The sequence below is a fragment of the Protopterus annectens genome, chromosome 11.part0 (genome assembly GCF_019279795.1).
Source record: "Protopterus annectens isolate FY-2018-M chromosome 11.part0, PAN1.0, whole genome shotgun sequence".
Taxonomy (NCBI): Eukaryota; Metazoa; Chordata; order Ceratodontiformes; family Protopteridae; genus Protopterus; species Protopterus annectens.
In genome coordinates, this window is record NC_056745.1 from 1146350880 (window position 1) to 1146370567 (window position 19688).

At 42.1% G+C, this 19688-nt stretch overlaps 1 protein-coding gene across 1 annotated transcript in view; it reads right to left on the reverse strand.

The window, feature by feature from the left end:
* CCDC146 (coiled-coil domain containing 146) overlaps positions 1-19688 on the reverse strand; it is a 4019163-nt gene that overhangs the window by 1675458 nt on the left and 2324017 nt on the right. Inside the window, exon 9 of the mRNA XM_044088498.1 lies at positions 2513-2699. Coding sequence (XP_043944433.1) covers positions 2513-2699 — 187 coding nt within the window. The remainder of the gene's footprint in view (positions 1-2512; positions 2700-19688) is intronic.

The following is a 19688-nucleotide window of genomic DNA, read 5'->3' on the forward strand; positions in this document are numbered from 1 at the left end:
AATCCTTTGCCAGAGAGAAATCATAAACTTGGTGATCTGAAATAGAAAACGAAAAGTATTTCAGTCAAGTGTGACTTTGCAGAGACAAGGAATAAGATCCACTGAATCATCTAGAAATCACAGGTGACAAATTGGAAGGAGGTAGGAGGGGGGAGTTTGAAACTGATGAAAATCAGACAACATGGATCTAATGTTATGATAAGTACATAACTTTTGTATTGAATGTTGTCTGTTTCCATCCATTCAAACATGTGGGTCAGAATCAAAACAGTCAGACTGCGTGGTATCAGGGGAGGACATTACTAAATATGGTAGTACCAAAGGATGAACATGATCTTGACTGTATGTCCAACTTACAGTGAGACACAAAGATGTATACAGTTGCTCATGTGGCTACTGCACAGATGACATCAATGGATAATCTTTTGTTGAAGGCTGTTGAAGTAGAAACTGGTCTTGTTGAATGTGCTTTTTGGTTTATTTGCTAAAGGCACATTTTTCTTATGATATACAAAGGAAAAGCAATTTAAGATCCATCTGGATTGGGTTACTTTAGAAACTGCTTTTCCCAATTTTGGCTTGTTAAAGTAAATGAATAATTGAGCTTTCTTTCTGAAATCTTTTGTTCTGTGAATATAGAATCTGAGTTGTCTGTGAAAATCTAACAAACGTCAAGGTATTCTCCTTTGTATGAGTACCTTGGAAAGAAAACAGGAAGATGTGTACATTAGTTTAAATTAGTATCTGATGCCACCTTAAGAATAAAAAATGTGTTAGTTCTAAGGGAAACCCTGTCTTTGTGGAAAATCAGATAAGGTGGCTTTGATGTAGTTCTGAGATGTTACTGCGACTGGGAAAATAGTTTTCCATGTAAGAAATTTTAAATCTTCTGTGTTAGCCAGTTCACAGGGAGCCTGGGTTAAAGCTTGTAACAGAATGGCAATGTTCCATGAGGATGCTGTGTCTCTAATGGGAGGTTTTAACAAAAATGTGCCTTTGAGGAACACTTTTGAGATCTTGAGAGAGGAAATAGACAGAGCCACCAACTGAACATTAATAGTTGCAAAACTGGAGCCTTTTTCAGAGATCAGACAGGGACTGGTACTTAAAAGTGGGGTAGACCTTCGGACTAGGCCCAAATTGAAAATCTCTTCCAGTTACTGTGGTAAACTTTCCTAGTCAACAGTTTCTGTGAAGCAGAAAGTGCAGTACCTATTGCAGGGGGGAAGCCTTTTATCTCTGGCTATGGTTAAAACTGGAGGAACCACACGGTTAACTTCATGGACTTCTGATCCTAAGGTAGCAGTCCATACAGGTGAGTTAGCAGATCTGGATAATGATCCAACATGCATGGGGGATGTACTAGAGGAAGCCATATGTAGGGGAACCATGTCTGTCGGGGCCAAAAGAGAGCAACAAAGATCACCAGATCACCCTCACCTTGCACTGCCTTGTTTTCAGTAAGAATTTGTTCATTAGTGGTAAAGGGCAAAAGGCACACAGGATACCCAGTGGCTAATTGTGGACCACTGCATCCATCACGGACTCTCCCTGTGGGGAGATCAGGACAAAATACCAGTTGCATTTGTTATTTAGAAAGGAGACAAAGAGGCTGCAGCAAGGTTGGCCCCAGTAACTGAAAATTATGTGTGTCACTGTAGGATTGAGAGACTACTCCTGAGGCATCAGTACTGTCCTGCTCAATTTGGCTGTGAGCCCATGGCAAGTTTTGCGGACAAAGCAAGTCAGTTGCCAAGACAGGCTCCATGAACTCTTACCTCCTCCTTTTCCAAAGTCAGTCCCTGCAATGGGCATTACCCATATGGTGTTAGCAAACCGGGCACTTCCTTAAGTATTTGTACTGCAAGCTGGTAGCTGGAATATAGTAAAAATAAATAAGTCAAATGGAAGCATACACTGGAACTTTCTAATGTCTTGCATTAAGAAAAGAACTTAGCTATGTGAATGGCTGCAAAAATAGGAATCACGGGGCAAGTCCTTATACTGGGCTGGATAGTTAGTTGCACTTTTCAGAGATACACAAGCCCTGTAGATTCAGGTAAAGCAAAGCATTAGCCAGTGAAAGGGCTCTTGAAAAGGAAAAAATCAGCAGCAGACCCACTACAGATGGCACCATAAGAAAATTTATTGTTTGCAACTATTCATTTATTGTTTGTATTTTTTAAGCTCCTCTAGTGGCATACAGGGATAAAGCCTTGACTACAGCCCAGGTTATCTGGGTTCAATTTTTTTAGTCAGCTCAGCTCAAGTTGCATGACAGTCTAGTAGCATGGAAGGTACCCTTGACCAGCAGTTATAGTCTTGGCAAGATATGACTCATACAGCTAAGGCTAATGCAGCAGTAAACGATATGAAGGACATACATTCTTTTCATGAAGAAAGCTAATTTCTTTTGTTTTTTTATTCTGTAGTAAGACATTACATTTATATAAACATATAAGACAGCAAAAGCTTGTGCTATGATCACATTAAGAACTTCAAACACTCTTACCTGCAATTTTACCTTATCATATTGGGATTGTATTTGGGCCAAAGCATCATTAATTAATTTGAGATGCAATTCCAATTTTTTCAGACTACGTAAATCTCTTTCTTTTTCCCTCTGCTTACGTGATAATGTCTCATGTTGTGTCTTCTTCTCCATTAAAAGATGGTGAAAGTTTAAATGCAGCACAGCTCTGAAAGTAAGGAAGAAGTGTGGTATTAATACAAGAGAACTTTCTCTTTGCAGTAAACGTTCTCTGATTTTTATATTAGTAACTGACTTATGACATTTGTACTAAAACAGTTCAAAGTTTTTATTTGCTAAGGAAAAATAAAACAGGTGTATTTTTATTCAGTTCTTATGCTGAGAACACAATAGCATACACTGATTAAACTTCATAGTCAATCAGCAGGTACGTGGTGTAATTTAAACTTTGGTATGTTATCCCATAGGCAGACATGCACTTAAAAGAGAACTGCACCCACAGACATAAAACATGTTTATTTCATCATGGTTTGGTGTGTCCTACATTTCAACACCACTCTGGGACTATTTACAAGTTTTTAAATATTTTTATACAAAACCTCTGAGTCTGACAACATGGGGTCTAGCATCTTGAAATTATCCTGATTGTTTAGTCTTCCTTTAGGTATCCCACAATGCAGTGCTTGTCTGTAAATAAGGCTTGTTTCTTCCTAAAGCTACTGTCACTGCATTGATTTTACATGCATACCCTGCTGTCTTTCAGTCAGTTAGTTTTAAGTAACATTTCATGCTGTTCAATGACTACTTAAAACAGAAACAGTGCCAATGCCACAGAACAGACTTTCAAAGTGCTTTTTACTGCTGCTTCTTTTAAGAATGGCTAAATTACAGTCTTTTGTGAAGCCTGAATTGTATTACTTAGACTCATCTCCTGTTCCCCTTCACACCAAACTTCCCTAGCTGTGCTAAGGGTAATTTGAGCGATTACCTGCTGTGATTGACATATCCGTGGTGGTGCAGCGGTAGCGTTGTTGCCTCACAGCAAGAGGTTCTCCCATTCGATTCTCGGCTGGAGTGCGGGGAGTGCCTTCTGTGCGAAGTTTGCATGTCCTCCCCGCGGTTGGGTGGGTGTTCGAAAGACATGCGTAAATGGGCGTGCCTTCGTTGAAGGTTGAACGTCAAGCTGGCACCTCGGCGTGCATGAAAATCTACTGCCAATCATTAGCAGACTGGAGTTCCGTTGTGGCAACCCCTAACCGGGAAAAGCCGAAAGACAACAACAACCTGCTGTGATTGACAGCTCACAGCAGGAGACTTGACTCATGTACTGTTTCCTTGTTCTAGGCTTTACTTTCTGTATGGGTAGGGGAAGGACCAGGGAGCTGTGACCTCACATCATGGGTAAGATTTTAGGACAGTCATGATAATGCCAGTTTGTGGAGGAAATTGCCCAGAAAACCACATGTATTCATTGGTCTTGATGACATCAATGAATTGGAGACTGCAGCAAGCTTTTCCAGGGTGGGATAAATGTGTTTTGAAAGTGAAACCACCACAGTACAATAAGATACTGTTCTAGTGTAGAGAAACAGTCGATTTAAAATATTTTAAAAGCTGTATTGTTGTTTATTTATAGCAGGGACTGTAAATAGGGAGTAAAACGACAAAGATGTTGAGCATTTAATAACAGAATCCCATTGTTGTCCTTTAACTGACAAAAGCTTCTAGCACAAAATTTAGTTAATGTATGTAAATGTAACTGCTATATCAAAAGCTTGTATAGTCCCTCTGCAGATCAAAAACTGTTAAACTGTATGTATACTCTACACATAAACTTATTAGTAATATCATAAATAACATTGAGAAGTCATTTGACAATTGTATATACACTGAATTCAGAGCTGTAGCTGGCTGTTCTGCTGCCTGGTGCTGCTCCCCAATCTGGTGGCACTCAACACTAAGATGAGAAGCAAAATAAAGTCTGTTCTCAGCACTCTTCCCTTCTCCTTTTTTCTGAGCAGCCAGAAGAAAAAAGTATTTTCTCTAAACTGGTGCTCTTCCCTTCTTTCCTAAGTAGGTGTGCCAGGTCCTCTGTGTCACAACCCCGTGTCTAAGTGAGAAGCAAAACTCATAAAAAATGTAGCAAACCACCTGCTACAACTCAGACCACACACAAAGTATTGAAAAAAAGAGCTTCAGTCTAGACAATACTGTCTGTCAGAAATGGTGGTATAGAAATGAATACCAGTACTGCACTCCTACTGATAGGAAATACAGATTGCACTGCATAACACCTTGCACCAGGGGCAGCTGCTCCTCCTTAGCTATGCTTCTGACTGAATTAATGGATAATAAATTCTTGCAAAGCAATGAAAAAGGATGGACTACTAACTTACCTATAGTGAAGTCCTTTATAATGGAATAAGACAAAATTGTAAAACATGAATTAAATACTATTAGATAATGGGTTTGGAATATTAGCTATACTCAGTGGATGTTCAACAATTCCACAGCAGTGTTTTAAAGAATATATACCGCCCACTCAAAAATCAGAAGCCTAGTCTGGCAAGAAATCATGGCATGGATAGTGAAACCATCTCTCAGCGCTGCCATTTTCTTTTCCCCTCACTAATCACAGATTTGGAGTGGTTTGCGAGCGGAACCAAAATAAATAAGTAAACTTACTGGAAATTAAGCACTGACCTGCCTTTTCTTTTGTCTTTGCAACCTGTGACTGTGAGAAACATGTGATCAGTGAGTAGGGAAATTAAAAAAATAAATGCAAGCAATTGCTGCAGCATTTACCTAATTACAATACCCAACCTTTTCACTTCTTCTCACTATGGAAAATTAGAAGTTATGTACTTACCATAGCTTGGCATTTGTGTTGTCCAGTGCCATTTTTCCTCACTTCTGGGTCCAGGATCTGACACTGGATCTGATCCAGCAGCTTTTACAAGACTATGATCTAAACTTCAAGCTCCTCCCTCTCCCATAAAGACTCACGTCTTTCTAATGCTCAGAGTGAGTTTTCGACCTTGTGAACAATTTACCAAAAAGTAAATACCTATCCTTTAAAGTTAAGCTAAAAGAAAAGATAGCCATATTCTGGAGCTCAAACTAGGAACCTATGGGTTTCTGAGTTCCTCTAGGTGTCTACAAGCAATTAGGATGGGAGAGATGTGAGGACAAGTGAAACTGGACAATACAGATGCCAAGTTATGGTAAGTACATAACTTCTAAATCAGATGTTGTTCATTTCATTCTTCCTCACTTCTGGGTCAGTCCCCAGCCACATAGTTCCCTGGGTGGCCCTCATGGAAAGATATGCCATTGCACTGTGGAGCCAAAGGATGCTCTAATTCTGGAAACAATGTCTAACTTATAGTTAGACAACTGTATGATGCCTGGACAAGTTGCTGCAGCACAAATTTCATCAATGGAAGTTCTAGCAAAAAAGCAGATGAAGTGGCCATAAACCTCATAGAATGTACTTTTGGAGTTCAGGTAGCTGCATAACTTTTGAATAATAAATGGTAGAAATGCAATTCCTAATCCACTTAGAGACAATCATCTTAGACACTATGTGGCCCAAGCAAATGGGTGAAAAGGATATGAATAACTGCTCGCATTCTTGATGTTTCTTTGTCCTATATAAATAGAAACAGAGTTGCCTATGAACATCAAGGAGATGCAATATGCATTCACCCTTGCTGGAAAGGTTTGGGAAGAAAACTGGTTAACTGGATAGTCTGGTTGATATTCGTCTCCATAGCCACTTTAGGCATGAAAGAAGGGTTAGTTCTTAAAGATACCCTATCTTTATTGAAAGTAATGTATGGTGACTTGGAGGACAAGGCCTGCAATTCAGATACCCTTTTTGCAGAGGTTATTGCTACAAGAAAGGCTGTTTCCAAGGTAATTTTGTATTGCAAGAATCAGCTGGTTTGAAAGGTTACTGAGTGGGACCTTGGAGGACAATAGTCAGGTGCCATGGAGGAGAAGGATCTTAGACTGTAGGCCTAAGTAAAAAGACTCCTTTCATAAAAGGTTTACATAGCTTGGATGAAAAAGTAGAATCTCTTCCAATGTCAAAATTTAAAATTGCTGCCAGTTGCAACTTTATAGTAGAGAAACTAGCTCCTTCTTGGAAAAGTGAAGCTAGAAAAAGGAGTATGTCTGATATGGAGGCTGAAAAAGGATCAATATCTTGTTTGGAGGCCCAAATTGAGAATCTTTTTCACTTGCTACTGTAGACCTTTTTTGTGGACAGTTTCTGAGAGGCAAGAATAATCCTTTGCACTGGTGAGGCTAGCCTGGATGTTGTGAGAATCACTACAAGTGAAAAAACCATGTGGTTAACTGAAGGGACCGTGACGGGGGGGGGGGGGGCTGATGTTTTGATGGGTGAGAGATCAGATCCTGACACGGATCCAATATCCTACGGGGATCTTTCAGATGAGAAGTCCAGAAGGGGGAAATGATAATTAGTGAGGTCTTCAATCTGCTGGCTTTCTGTAGAGCTCTTGGAATCAGTGGTACTGAAGGGTAGGCATATAGGAGACTCAAAGGCCAATCATGGACTAGAGCATCCCTCTGGGACTCTCCGACTGGAGGGATCAGAACAAAATACCTGCTTCACTTGTTGTTAAAGAAGAAGCAAAAAGATTGCAGCAATGCTGGCCCCATAGGCTGAGAATCTGGTTTGCTACTGATTGGTTGAGGGGCCACTCACGTGGGCTCAGGATGGACCTGCTGTCTATCTGCTAATATGTTGGTCTCTCCAAGAATCTGCATTGCAAGGAGAAAGTGGTTTGAAGAACTTGCTCATTCCCACACTCTCAAGGCCTCCCTGCACAAGGGATATAAATGTTTTACCCCTGTTTGTTGATGTACCAGACAACTGACATGTTGTCTGTATGAATTGATATTCTCCTCAGAGGGAGGCAGTCAGGGAAGGCTTGCAACATCAGGAGAACTGCTCTTATCTCTAGGACATTTATTTGCAATTTGGTCTCTGCCGGAGACCATGTGCTTTGAACTATTCTCCCCCGATAATGCCCCCCCACCCCAACAGGGAAACATTCTTGGTCACTGTGGCTATGGGAGGGGGGAGCGAAAAGGGTCTGCCTAAGTACAGGTTGTCCAGTAGCATCCGCTACTGGAGATGGCACTTCCAAACTGGAGTTAGTTTGACAGGAACTGATAAGGGGTGGAACAGGATGGACCATTGAACCGCAAGAGTCCATTGTAGTACTTGCAAGAAGTACCTCGCTAAGGGTACCATAGACATCAAGCCTAGCACTCACAGAATTAGTCATGCAGGAGGAACAGGCATGTCCAGAAGTGTCTGTACTGGTTGCCTCAGAGATATAACCTGTTGTTGAGACAATGCTGCTGTTTGTGACATTGTGTTCAATCACGTTCCTATGAACTCCAGGTCTAGCACAGGAGTTAAGTTTGACTTTGCCAGATTTATTGTGATTCCCAATTGGTCAAAGGACTGCAGTAGATACCCTGTGGCTCAGAGGAGTTTAACTTTGTTGGTTCCCGTAAGGAGGCAATCATCCAAATATGGAAACGCCTGGAATCCTTGCAGTCTCAGGTAAGTGGCTACCACTGCCAAACACTTGGTGAACACCCTGGGGGCTGTGGTAAAGTCAAAGGGCAGGGTTTTGAATTGATAATGATTGGCTCCCATCCAGAAATGCAGATGTCTACTGGACCATCTGTCTATTTTAATATGATAGCACTCATCCTGGAGATGCAGAGAGCACATCCATTCAGCCTTGTGCAGAAGTTGCAAGATGAACTGAACCATTACTATCCAAAACTTCAACATCTTGAGATACAGATTTAGCTTGCATAGATCCAATATAGGTCATAGGTCGTTGGCACCAAAAAGAAGCATGAATAAGTTCCAGAGCCTTGTTGTTCAGTTGGTACCTTTTGGATGTCTCTTTTTTCTAGAAGTTTTTGAAATTCCCAAATGGCGAATATCCTCTGACTGAGTAGTACATTGAAGAGATTCCTCCTGGGGCTTGGTTGCTGAAGGGGAAAAGGGAATGTAGTAATATCTGGGTATTATGCTTTGCCCCCAGTGGACATTTGTTAGATGTGTCCAGGTTTCTGTGTGCAATGATAGACGGCCCCCCAACTGCCTCCAGAGTAGGAAAGTCAGGCAATGCTTCAGGAGCACTGAAAGGGCTTATCAGAAAAGGGTTTTCTGAAGCCATGGGTTTGCGGACCCCCTCTGCCTCTAGGGTAGTCCCTGCCATTAAATACTCTTTCTCAACCTCTGGAAGAGGAATCGTCTTGAGGATCCTGGAAAAGAACCTTGAGATTTTTTTGTACCAGAATTTCTTATCACCTCATTGGTTCCTTAAGAAAGTCCTTTGAGGGGTAGAAAATGTGATCCCTACCACAAACAAGGTCTTCTCCTCCTGCTCACTGTGGCTGAGAGTGTCTTTGACAGATGATTCAAAAAGGGAGGAGCCATTGAAGGGAGCATTAGTAAAAGACACCATAAAAGGTTCCACAAACCTGCACAGCCTCAGCCAGGCATGTCTCTTCAAGGCTATGCCTGATCCAGCTGCTTGAGAGATGCCCTCTACAGCGTGACAGATTAACCTCATTGAGGAATTAACTAGGGGAAAAGACAGTAGCCAGCTGGGGAGACACCTTCATGAGCTGCGCCTCTGACAATGTCTCTGTAAATGAGCTGGTTAACTCCTTGACCATATCTCTTGGAAGGCAAGTAAAATGGGCCAGGTAGTTCAACAGTCTCAGTCTGAAAGTGGCTGAGACATTGACACATCTCCCATGTCTGTCCAAAGCCAGGGACTTCCTGTTCTGGGATTGGACTGTGGAGCTTTGCTCAGCCAGCTCCTTCTTTGTGGCTGCCAATACCACAGTAGCATCAATAGCCACACCTTTGCTCCAATGAAGTCTATTACTAGGTGGGCTTAGATATTTGTCTGCACATTTTGGAATAAGCTCGGGAAACTAGATCAATAAGTTCATTTGCCACGGGGTACCCAGGACTTAGATGAACCCACCCCAAATGCCCCCATTAACACTAACTCCTCAGAACAGGGAGGTTGGGAAGACCCTTCACCTATCTGTCTCTATTTCCAGGATGTCTACAAAGGAGACATCGCCTGGTGGAGATCTTGGGGATCCTGCTCCCTCATCAAAGTCAGTGTCCTCAGTTAAGGACTCCATAGGAGAGTCTAAGTGCCTCCTCTTGCACTTTTTCTTGCAATGTACTTCTCTTGCAGGTAGCTCATAGGAAGAATTGGAAGATAATAGGGGCCCCCTGGGGGGGGGGGGGGTAGTAGTAGTAGACAAAGGCCAGTTTAGCAGGGGCTGAACTAGGACAGGATGAATGGGCTCAGGACTCAGAAAATATATAGACAGTGTAGGATCCAGGAAAAGAGGGGGATGCAGCTCTAGGTTTAGATAAAGTCCTCTCTACCACCCGAAAGGCTGATGGACTTGAGGAAACCCTCTCCCACTCTACCAGAGCTGAAGCTACTTGAGAAAGGGAGTAGAAACTACCCCAGATCTGAAGCCTCCAGATGGTATCAGACCTGAGCTGTTGAAGGCTGAAGCTCCTAGGGATACGGACAGATCCAACAAGGTTAGATCTGATGCCTGTCCCCTGGAGTTGGCGCCAACATCTCGGATCCTAGACCTGCTCTGCTCAGACAGCATTGATGTTGAGCTAGTCTGGGACCCTGACGGAGTCAAAGAAATCATTATCTCAGAGCTGTCAATGAGTCCCTCAGGGAAACCGGACCCTGGGATTCTGAAACAATGGTTTGGCTCAGAAGAGGAGCACAAAGAGAAGGTGCTGGAGATCTCACAGATCCTGGATGGGAAGGAGATGGCAAAAGTCCCAACTCTATCTGTGCAGTTAGAAAGGTCCACATCATCCTGTCCATATCAGATCAAAGAACGCTCCAAGATGACCTAGAGGAAGCTGAGGAGTTCCTGGAATTTATTGGTGATGTGATCTTGACCGGGAAGCATGTTTTGAAGCTGAAACCAGAGTTCGGTACCGAGACCTCGAACTTGACACTGTTGGATCCGATTAAGATATTCTTGGTGTCAGAGACTCAATAACAACCACGATTGGTTCCAGTGAAAACAAAAGATCTATGAACTTATCTGGAGCCAGCTTCGGATCTGAGTGGACTATCGGATCCAAAGGAACTTTAGACACACTCGATCTGAGGAATTCTGATCCAGTAGTCTACGTTGTTTCTCCAAATGAGAAGAGGAAGAAGTTCCTGGTGAAGGTGAGGAGGCTCTTTGTTTAAGACCCTTGGAGCTCAGTGGTTTAGCGGGAGTTTCAGCTCCAGAAGCAGGCAAGATCACCATAAAAATTAACTTGTTCCAGTGATCCGAAAGAGAGCGTGTGTTGAATGCTGCACAGATAGGATAGTCATCCTGCACATGTTTGGACACCATACAACAGAAGCATTTCTTGTGAGCATCAGAATTATGAATTTTGTGACCACAAGAAGTGCATCTTTTGAACCATGTAAGCTTATTCAGTCTATCACAGACATCTTGACAGGTAATCCAGAAAAACCACATGCACACAAACATGCACTCATGTACACACACACACACACACACACACACACACACACACACACACACACACACACACACACACATGCACAAAGGAAAAACCTATAAATAGAAAAGGCCAAAAACTATAACGTTTTTATATATATATATATATATATATATATATATATATATATATATATAAACTACAATTTTTTATATATAACTTGCAAAAAGAAGTGCAGAAGCACTGAAAAAAAAACGACGGAAAGCCAAGAAGGGGAGAGTCTCTAACAATAAACCAATAAAAATACAGGAGTGGAGGTAACGAAAAAAGGCAAGAAAGTATGAAAATGTTAATCCAATAATTATCAGAAAAAAAAATAGAAGAATTAGAGAAACCACTTATCTTTCCCACTGAAAAAATGCTTGAGAGCTACGGACCACCTCTTTGCAAAATGGCAGCAAAAGAGATCTGAGGGTTAGACAGGCTTAAGGCATTATGGGAGATGGAGTAGCTTGAGGCTTGGATCATAGTCTTGCAAAAGTGTCCGGATCTGATTCGATGTTGGATCCTAGACCCCAAATTGGGGAAGAATAAAATGGACAACATCAGATCTATGGTTAGTGAGCAGAAAAAAAAAGATCTATCTCAATCAAGAATTTCAATGACAAGATTTGCATGTGTGTGTGTGTGTGTGTGGGGGGGGGGGGGGGGTAAACAGGAGTTCAGATGCTTTGCTGACAAAATCTAACCTGAAATAAATTAAGACTGGTTAGGTACATTTAGAGAGAGAGAGAGAGACTGTGTGTGTGTGTGTGTGTGTGTGTGTGTGTGTGTGTGTGTGTGTGTGTGTGGACATTAAATACATATACAACTTGAATGGGAAACATTAGGCTGTTAGTTGTGCATACAGCTAAATAAAAAACAAAAAGGGGCAATGTAGATTCTTTTAAAGACAAGTCACGCTGCTGTCAAGCTTCTTACCAGTGCCTTAACTTCTCAACAAACTACTGGGTAGAACACTTCAGTTGTCAAAAGAGCAGTTCAAAGTTTTAAAAAAGCCATTAGCTAGCTGTTTCAGATTTGCCAAGCAATGTGGAAATTAGACTCCTTAGTACTGGCTTTTGTCTACCTTAGCTCTCCATAAAATGCAGTGCAAAATATCACAGAAAAGAGCATGACTGCAACACCTGTTTATTTATTTAGTTAACATTTGTTTACCGGGAAAACTGACTGGGACTGAGCCCATTTTCAGCAGAGGACCAGGGTGAAATGCTCCAGATACATGTCTTTGGAATGTTGTAAGAAACTAGAGCACCCAGAGGAATCCTACACAAATCCAGGGAGAACATGCAGACTCTGCATAGAGGGCACCACAGCCAAGCATTGAACCGGAGAACCTCTTGTTGTAAGGCGACAACACTAACTGCTGTACTACTGAAAAACCCTAAGTTTCACCTCATAAAATGAAAAGTAGATTGTCATTCCTTCAGACCACAATGCAGAAGTACTGCAATGCCAAATTGTGTTTTTGGAACTCATTTAAAATACTGTATATTACTTGTCCCTTACTACAGATTGCAATGTAGAATGCTTCAGCTAAACTCAGTCTCGACCATTGTGACAGAAGTACAAATTGTGTATTTCAAAGTAGTGCTAATGTAGCAGTAAACTAAAAAAAAAACATTAACTCTGAATTAGCACAATCTTGAAGTAAGAAAAAACTTTGCAGTGTGGAGGGTGTGATGTTCACTTCCTAAATTATGTTAAGCACTTACTTCACTTAATAAAAATTGAACTGTAAAATATGTGCTACAAAATAATGAAACAGAAAATAGTAGGTAGTCCACAGGTGAGTTAAAATGGAACGGAATGCCCTTTATTAAAACCACACGAACAAGCAATCCTAGTTGATTGTTACGAAAAGCATCAAAAACATTCCTTATTTATATAATCAGGTTGTTTGGAGCAAAAGAGTAGTTACAGAGGGTGGTTCTGTTAAGAGTAATAAAAGCATTAAAATCATTCCTTTAGCCAAGTCCCCCTTTCCCCTTAAAACCATAGTGTAATCAGAGACTGTACTACCTAAAACTGAAACTGAAACTAGAAACAAATTACAATTTAAGACCAGTTTATTAACATATAGTTCATTAACAGTATACTCTAACCAACTAATCAAAACTTTATTAATTAAGAAAGTAACTAAAAATGACTGACTGACAAAAAGATCTACCAATAGACACTTACCAGAATAAATATTAATAAACATGCAACTTTAAACAAAGATCGCTTTCATATCAAATAAATACTTTATCAGGTTTGTGTGTCAAAAACAAATCATAATATGAATGAACATGTATATAGATATACAAATGAAATAATTGCTAAGCTGGAAATACAGTGATAAGCCTGGTCTGCAAGGCCATGGAACGCATCATCCTGGAGCTCATAAACAAAGACATAGGTAACCTCCAAACTCTGGACCCCACTCAGTTTGGGTTTGCAAAAGGTAGATCATGCCTCCTAAACCTGACTGACTTCTTTGAAGCAGTCACCAGAGCCGTAGACAAGGGTAAAGTGGTGCACACAGCCTATCTTGACCTTGCCAAGGCTTTCGACACCATCCCCCACTCTGGTATTATAGATAAACTCACTGGACTGGGCAAAATCCCTATGTCACAAGATGGGTGGCCAACTGGCTCACTGGCAGAATCCACACAGTGAAAGTAGCTGACTCCAAATCTGACTTCAGGCCAGTGACAAGCGGAGTAGCACAGGGTTCAGTCCTGGGTCCTCTCCTGTTCGGTATCTACTTCTCAGAAGTCCAGGTTAATACAGCTGGTCTCTGGCTAACGAAGTTCACAGATGATTGAAAATTAGGAGCCATAATAGATTCACCTAATGATGTGGACATGGTACAAAGGGGCCTCACTGAGACTGATGCTTAGTGTCAAAGTCATGGCCTAAAGCTCAATGCCAAGAAGTGCATTGTCATCCCCTATGGGAAAAACACCGTACCCATGAACTACCACATAGGCGGTAGCCTACTAAACATCGAAAGTGTGATAAGAGACCTTGGGACACAAGTGGACAGTAGTCTCTCCTTTGATAATCACGTCGCCACAGTAGTCAGGAAATCCTTCTATGTGGCACACCTTATCACAAAGGGGATCTCCTCCAGAAAAAGAGAGGTCATCGTTCCTCTCTACTCATCCCTCATCAGACCCATTATAGAGTACAATGCCCCATTTGGCATGTACCTTGCAAGACATCTACAACAACTAGAAAGACCACAGAAATACCTCACTAACAGGATTACCGGCCTCAAACAGATGTTATATGCAGTCTCGAAAAACTCCAGCTTTACTCCGTCGCATATCACCTACTCTGAGGTGACCTCTGCCTAACATACAAACCCATGTCTAACCCAGATCTGATGGACATGCTACACTTAAAGAAATCCCAATCTCTCCGGGCCACATGCTCCAGGGATCTAAACCTTGTCACCACAATAAACAGAACATGCTGGAGGGATAGATTCCTGTCCCAGAGACTTCTCATGCTCTGGAACAGACTACCCATTAATGTCAAGCAAAGCTCCTCAACAGCCCTCTTTAAGAGAAATCATGACAATTGAATGGGAAACAGGAAATTCATCCCGAGTATCACTTCTGTGACTCTGCTTGACAGGGGCACAGGAAAATAATTTTCTTGGGTGGTGAAAGCCAGGGAACCTCTTTTGGCTAGGCTTATATAGGCTCTAGGGTTGATTGCCTAGTACCTATGAACCTAGGAAATGTTAAAAATAAAGCATTAAGGCCATGGGGATCTGTTATAAAGTGTGTAAGAGTGCACTCAAGAGTAATTGCAACCTTTAAAAAAGAAAAAGAAAAAGACTAGGCTCATGCACATTGTGTGCGCTATCAGACTTTCACTGCCTAAAAGGAAAAAGTGTAACAAACGTGTTCAGTTTAAAATGTAAAGTAGCATTTAATGTGGATCCATCAAAAATGATTAATGTATACGAGCCACCTAAAGTATGTCCTTTATAACACTGTAAGTTAGTGCTAAAAGAAATAAACAGTGTTTGCTATTTGTTTGAAAATACAATATAAGCAAGTAATGTCAGCATTTATCAGTTCCATGTCAGTCCTTTAATAGTATTTTAAACAGTGGGGCAGTTTTCTGAGATCTAGTTTGCTTTTTATGGAGCAATAATAATTAAGCCCCGGTTTTCTAAAAGAGTTCTGTTTCAGCTGCCACAGTAGTTCATCTTTTTCTAAAAGATTACGGGTGTCTCCTTCCAGTTCCAAAAGGTCCACATTGTCAATAATTTGAAATTTAAAGCCAGTGTCTTTTCTGTAGCTGCAGGTGCCGAGCCAGTGCGTTTTTCTTGCACTTACCTCTAATTTCAGAAAGATGGCCGGAAATCCTTCTTTAAAGTCTGTTGAGCATTTTCCCTACATAAAAAACTTCACAGTCATTGCAGCTAGCCCTGTTAACCAAGTACATTGAGTTACAGTCACCTCCTGCATTGGTTTTAATAATTTTCTTTAAATAACGGCAGAAAAGCATGTCTCCCTCCTCTATGTGCTGATAAAAGACACGGCTGGCTCCATACTTATTGGTGCATGTATCCTGTGGTCTAGGCCTAGCGTCAACCCAACTCCTGATGTTCCTGGCTTTCCTATACACAAATGTAGGAGCTTCTCCAAGGATGTCCATTAAATATGAGCTTTCAGTAATTATGGCCCAATTCTCTCTAATAACATTAACAATGCTGCAATAGTCGTCAAGATACAAAGTACAGTTGTGCACAATTGCCATAGATGTAGATGTTTGAGTGTATTCACTGTTGCAGTCATCACATTTGGGTTATTTACTTGCAGTAGCCCTTAGTCAGCCAGATTATCAAAGTCTTGGGTCCTGTGTCAGTTGCTGTCTCATCTTCCATGACATCAGGTAGTCAGGGGTATAAAGCATGCAGCCGACTCCATTACATCAGTTTTTCTTGCCCCAGATGTCAGGTACCCCCCTAATGGGAAGCAATTAAATATATATACAAGGTTACACCTCCAACAAAAAAGCAAATACACCAAAAAGCTTTAAACATAGTAAAAAGGAGCAGAGCTATAGCCAAAAGAAGTCAGGGGGCTGGAGGGAGGATAACCAGGACTGTAACAGTGAATACACTCGAACATCTACATTTATGGTAAGTGTACACAACTGTACTACATTCTTCGTGTTTCACTGTTGCAGTCATCACATTTGGGTAGACTGCCAAAGCTAAGGATGGGAGGAGGAAATTACATAGCATTAGGACCAGCTATAAGGCCCTGCAAGACTGCAGTGGCAAAGCCAGCTCTGGATTTAGAGAACATTGGTAAATGGTAATACTTGGTGAAAGCATGTACAGAACTCCAGGAAGCAGCTTCTAGGATGTCCCTGGTAGGAAAACCTCTGAGAAAGGCTGTAAAGGTAGATGCAGCCCTGGTTGAATGTGGTCTTATCCCCTGTGGAATAGGTTTTCCATGGTGCTTATAGCAGAAATTAATGCAGTGGTCTATCCATTTAGAAATGGTTTGCTTTGAAATGTCCTTCCCCACTGCCCCTGCAGCAAATGCCACCAGCAGCTGTTCAGATTTCCTGAGAGGTTTAGTCCTGTCCAAGTAAAATCTAAGTTGTCTGTGCACATCTAAGGAGTGCAGTATATGTTCCCCTTTGTTCTGTGGATTAGAAAAGAAGGTTGGCAAATGAATGGACTGATTAAGAGCCACACTGGATACTACCTTGGGCATGAAGGAGGGATTGGTCCTGAGGGACATCATGTCTGCATGAAAGATGATGAAAGGCTCCACTGCCATAAGGGCCTGTAATTCAGACACCCTTCTTGTTGAAGTGATAGCTAAAAGGAAGGCTGTTTTCCAAGAAAGGAATTTCAACTCTGCACTTGCAGCTGACTCAAAAGGAGGTAGAGTGAGTTTTTCCAATACAAATTTAAGGTCCCAGGTTGGAGTTGGGGCTCTCCTGGGTGGTCTCAATTTTTGGCTCCTCTGAGGAACTGCTTGAGCAGTGGATGAGAGAAGAGGGTGGTTCTGTGTTGTAATGAGCTGAAATGGCTGAGACATGAATTTTGAAGGAGGAAAAGGAAAGGCCCTTGTGAAGCATCTCAGTTAAGCATTGAAGAATCTGAGGTAAATTGGGTGCTGCTGTGCCCATCCCCGGAGTTTGGTTCCAGGAACAGAATCTTTCCCATTTTTCAGCATAAGATTTTCTGGTACTAGGCCTCCTTGCCTCCAGAATGACATTCAACACTTGTTTACTGAGGTATGGTAACAGAGACATCAGGTAATTAGCCAGGCTGCCGGGTTCAGGGTTTGAAGCTGAGGGTGCAGAATCTGGCCCTCCTGTTGGGACAGCAGGGTAGGGGTCTGAGGCAGGTGCCATGGTGCCAGCAGTGACACACTGCACAAGAGGGGGCAGCAGTGTTGGTGTGGCCGGTCTGGTGCAATCAGTATCATCCTTGATTTGTCCTGTTTGATCTTTAGTAGTACCTTGGAGAGGAGAGGCAGAGGAGGAAAGGCATAAACTAATAGATTTTTCCAGGTGAAGGACAGGGCATCCACTTTCCAAGCTTGTTTGTGGGGAGTCCTTGTGCAGAATTTGTTCAATTAGTAGTTCTGGGGGGAGGCAAACAGGTCTTTCTCTGAGCTCCCCCATTTGTTTATCAACATGTTGAATGTCTTTGGTTCCAGTTTCCACTCGTGTGGGTCCATGAGATTTCTGCTTAGTTCGTCTGCCAGTGTATTTAGCTTTCCTGGCAGGAATTGAACCTGTAGGTGCACTTGGCAGCTCAAGGCTATGTTCCACAGAGCCACAGCTAGTCTGCAGAGAGGGTATGAGTGGGTCCCCCCTGCTTGTTTATGTACCACATAACAGTAGTGTTGTCCGTCTTTATCATTAACTATTCTGGAAGAATGTGGTCCTTGAAGGCTGTCAGAGCATTCTGTATAGCTAACATTTTTTGATTGATATGCAGGTGCATTTGATTTGGGTTCCATTTGCCCTGAATGCACTTCCCTGCCAAGTGAGCTCCCCATGCATAGTCTGATGCATCTATTGTTAGGGTTTGGAAGGCAGGGGGTAGAATGAATGGCAGTCCCTTGTTTTGATGGCAGGCCTCTGACCACCAAAGGAACTCTAACTGTAGGCAAGGTATGATAGGAATCATTGCTTCTAGATCCTGAAAATGTTGGCACCATAGGCTTTTTAGACACCACTGTAGTTTCCTCATATGCAGTCTTGCATATGGAATTAGGAGAATGCAGGAGACCATGAACCCCAAGGCTTGCAGTACTTGTCTTGCAGATAGCAGGGTCTTAGTGGCCATTAGTCTGAAGTAAGCTGTCAAATAAACTTGTTTCTCTGGCATGAGGAAAGCCATCTGGGAAGTTGTGTTCAAGCTTGTTCCCAGGAATACAATTTGTTGGCAGGGTACAAGATGTGATTTATTTTCGTTTATGGTGCACCCCAGAGAAGTTAACACCTTTTGTACAAATGCCAGATGATTCAAAAGTATGTCCTGGCTTTCTGCCTGAATTAGACAATCATCCAGGTATGGGTATATTTGAATATTTATTTGCCTGCAAAATGCAATGACTGGGGCTAGGCACTTTGTGAATACCCTGGGTAAAGTAGATAAGCCAAAAGGCAGTGCAAAGAACTGACAGTGCATGAAGCCTGCTTTGAAGCATAGGTATCTTCTGCAAGATTCCCTGATTGGGATGTGCAGGCAGGCTTCCTTTAAATCCAGTGTTGCCAACCAGGCATCCTTGCCTAGCATAGGAAGCAACTGGTGACGAGTTAGCATCTTGAATTTTGGGATCACCAAAACAGTGTTTAGGATAGAGAGAGATCCAAGATAGGACACCAGGAGTTGTTTTTTCTGGGTACCAGGAAAAGTCTTGAGTAGAAACCTTGTCCCCTTTCTTCTTCTGGGACAGTTTGAGTAGCCCTTATACTTAAGAGAGAGAGAACTTGCTTTTGAGCCTCTGCCCACTGATTTGGGGGTAGATCTGGCCAACCGTTTGGGGTTGGTAAAGTGTGGAAGTGGAATCTGTATCCTTGGGAAACTATATTTAAACCCCATTTGTCCTGGGTCCTGAGTTCCCAGGTTTTTGCCTACACAGCAATCTTTCCCCCTAAAGGAGCAGTCAGTTGAGAAGTGCTTGGAAGTTTTAAAGTTAAGTCACTGAGATAGTTTACCATAGGGGAAGTCTTACTACTCCCTGCTTTGGAAGTGGGAGCCCCCCACTACTTAGTCCTGTGCGTACCTTGGGACTGAAGCCTGGGTGTTCTGCTGGTTCTGGATTTGGACTGAGAAGGCCTGGAAGAGACAGGAAAGGACCAATTCTTAGAGGGCTAATGCCTACTAAATCTTGGAGGCTGTACTTGCAGGAAAGTACTTCTGCTTTGTTGCCAAACAGGCGGTCCTGGTTTAAGGGAGCATTCAGCAATTTGGCTTTAACATGATCTGGCAAAGAGTGCTCCTTAAGCCAAGCATGCCTTCTAAGTACAGACCCAGTGACAGAAGCCCTGCAAGATGCCTCTAGT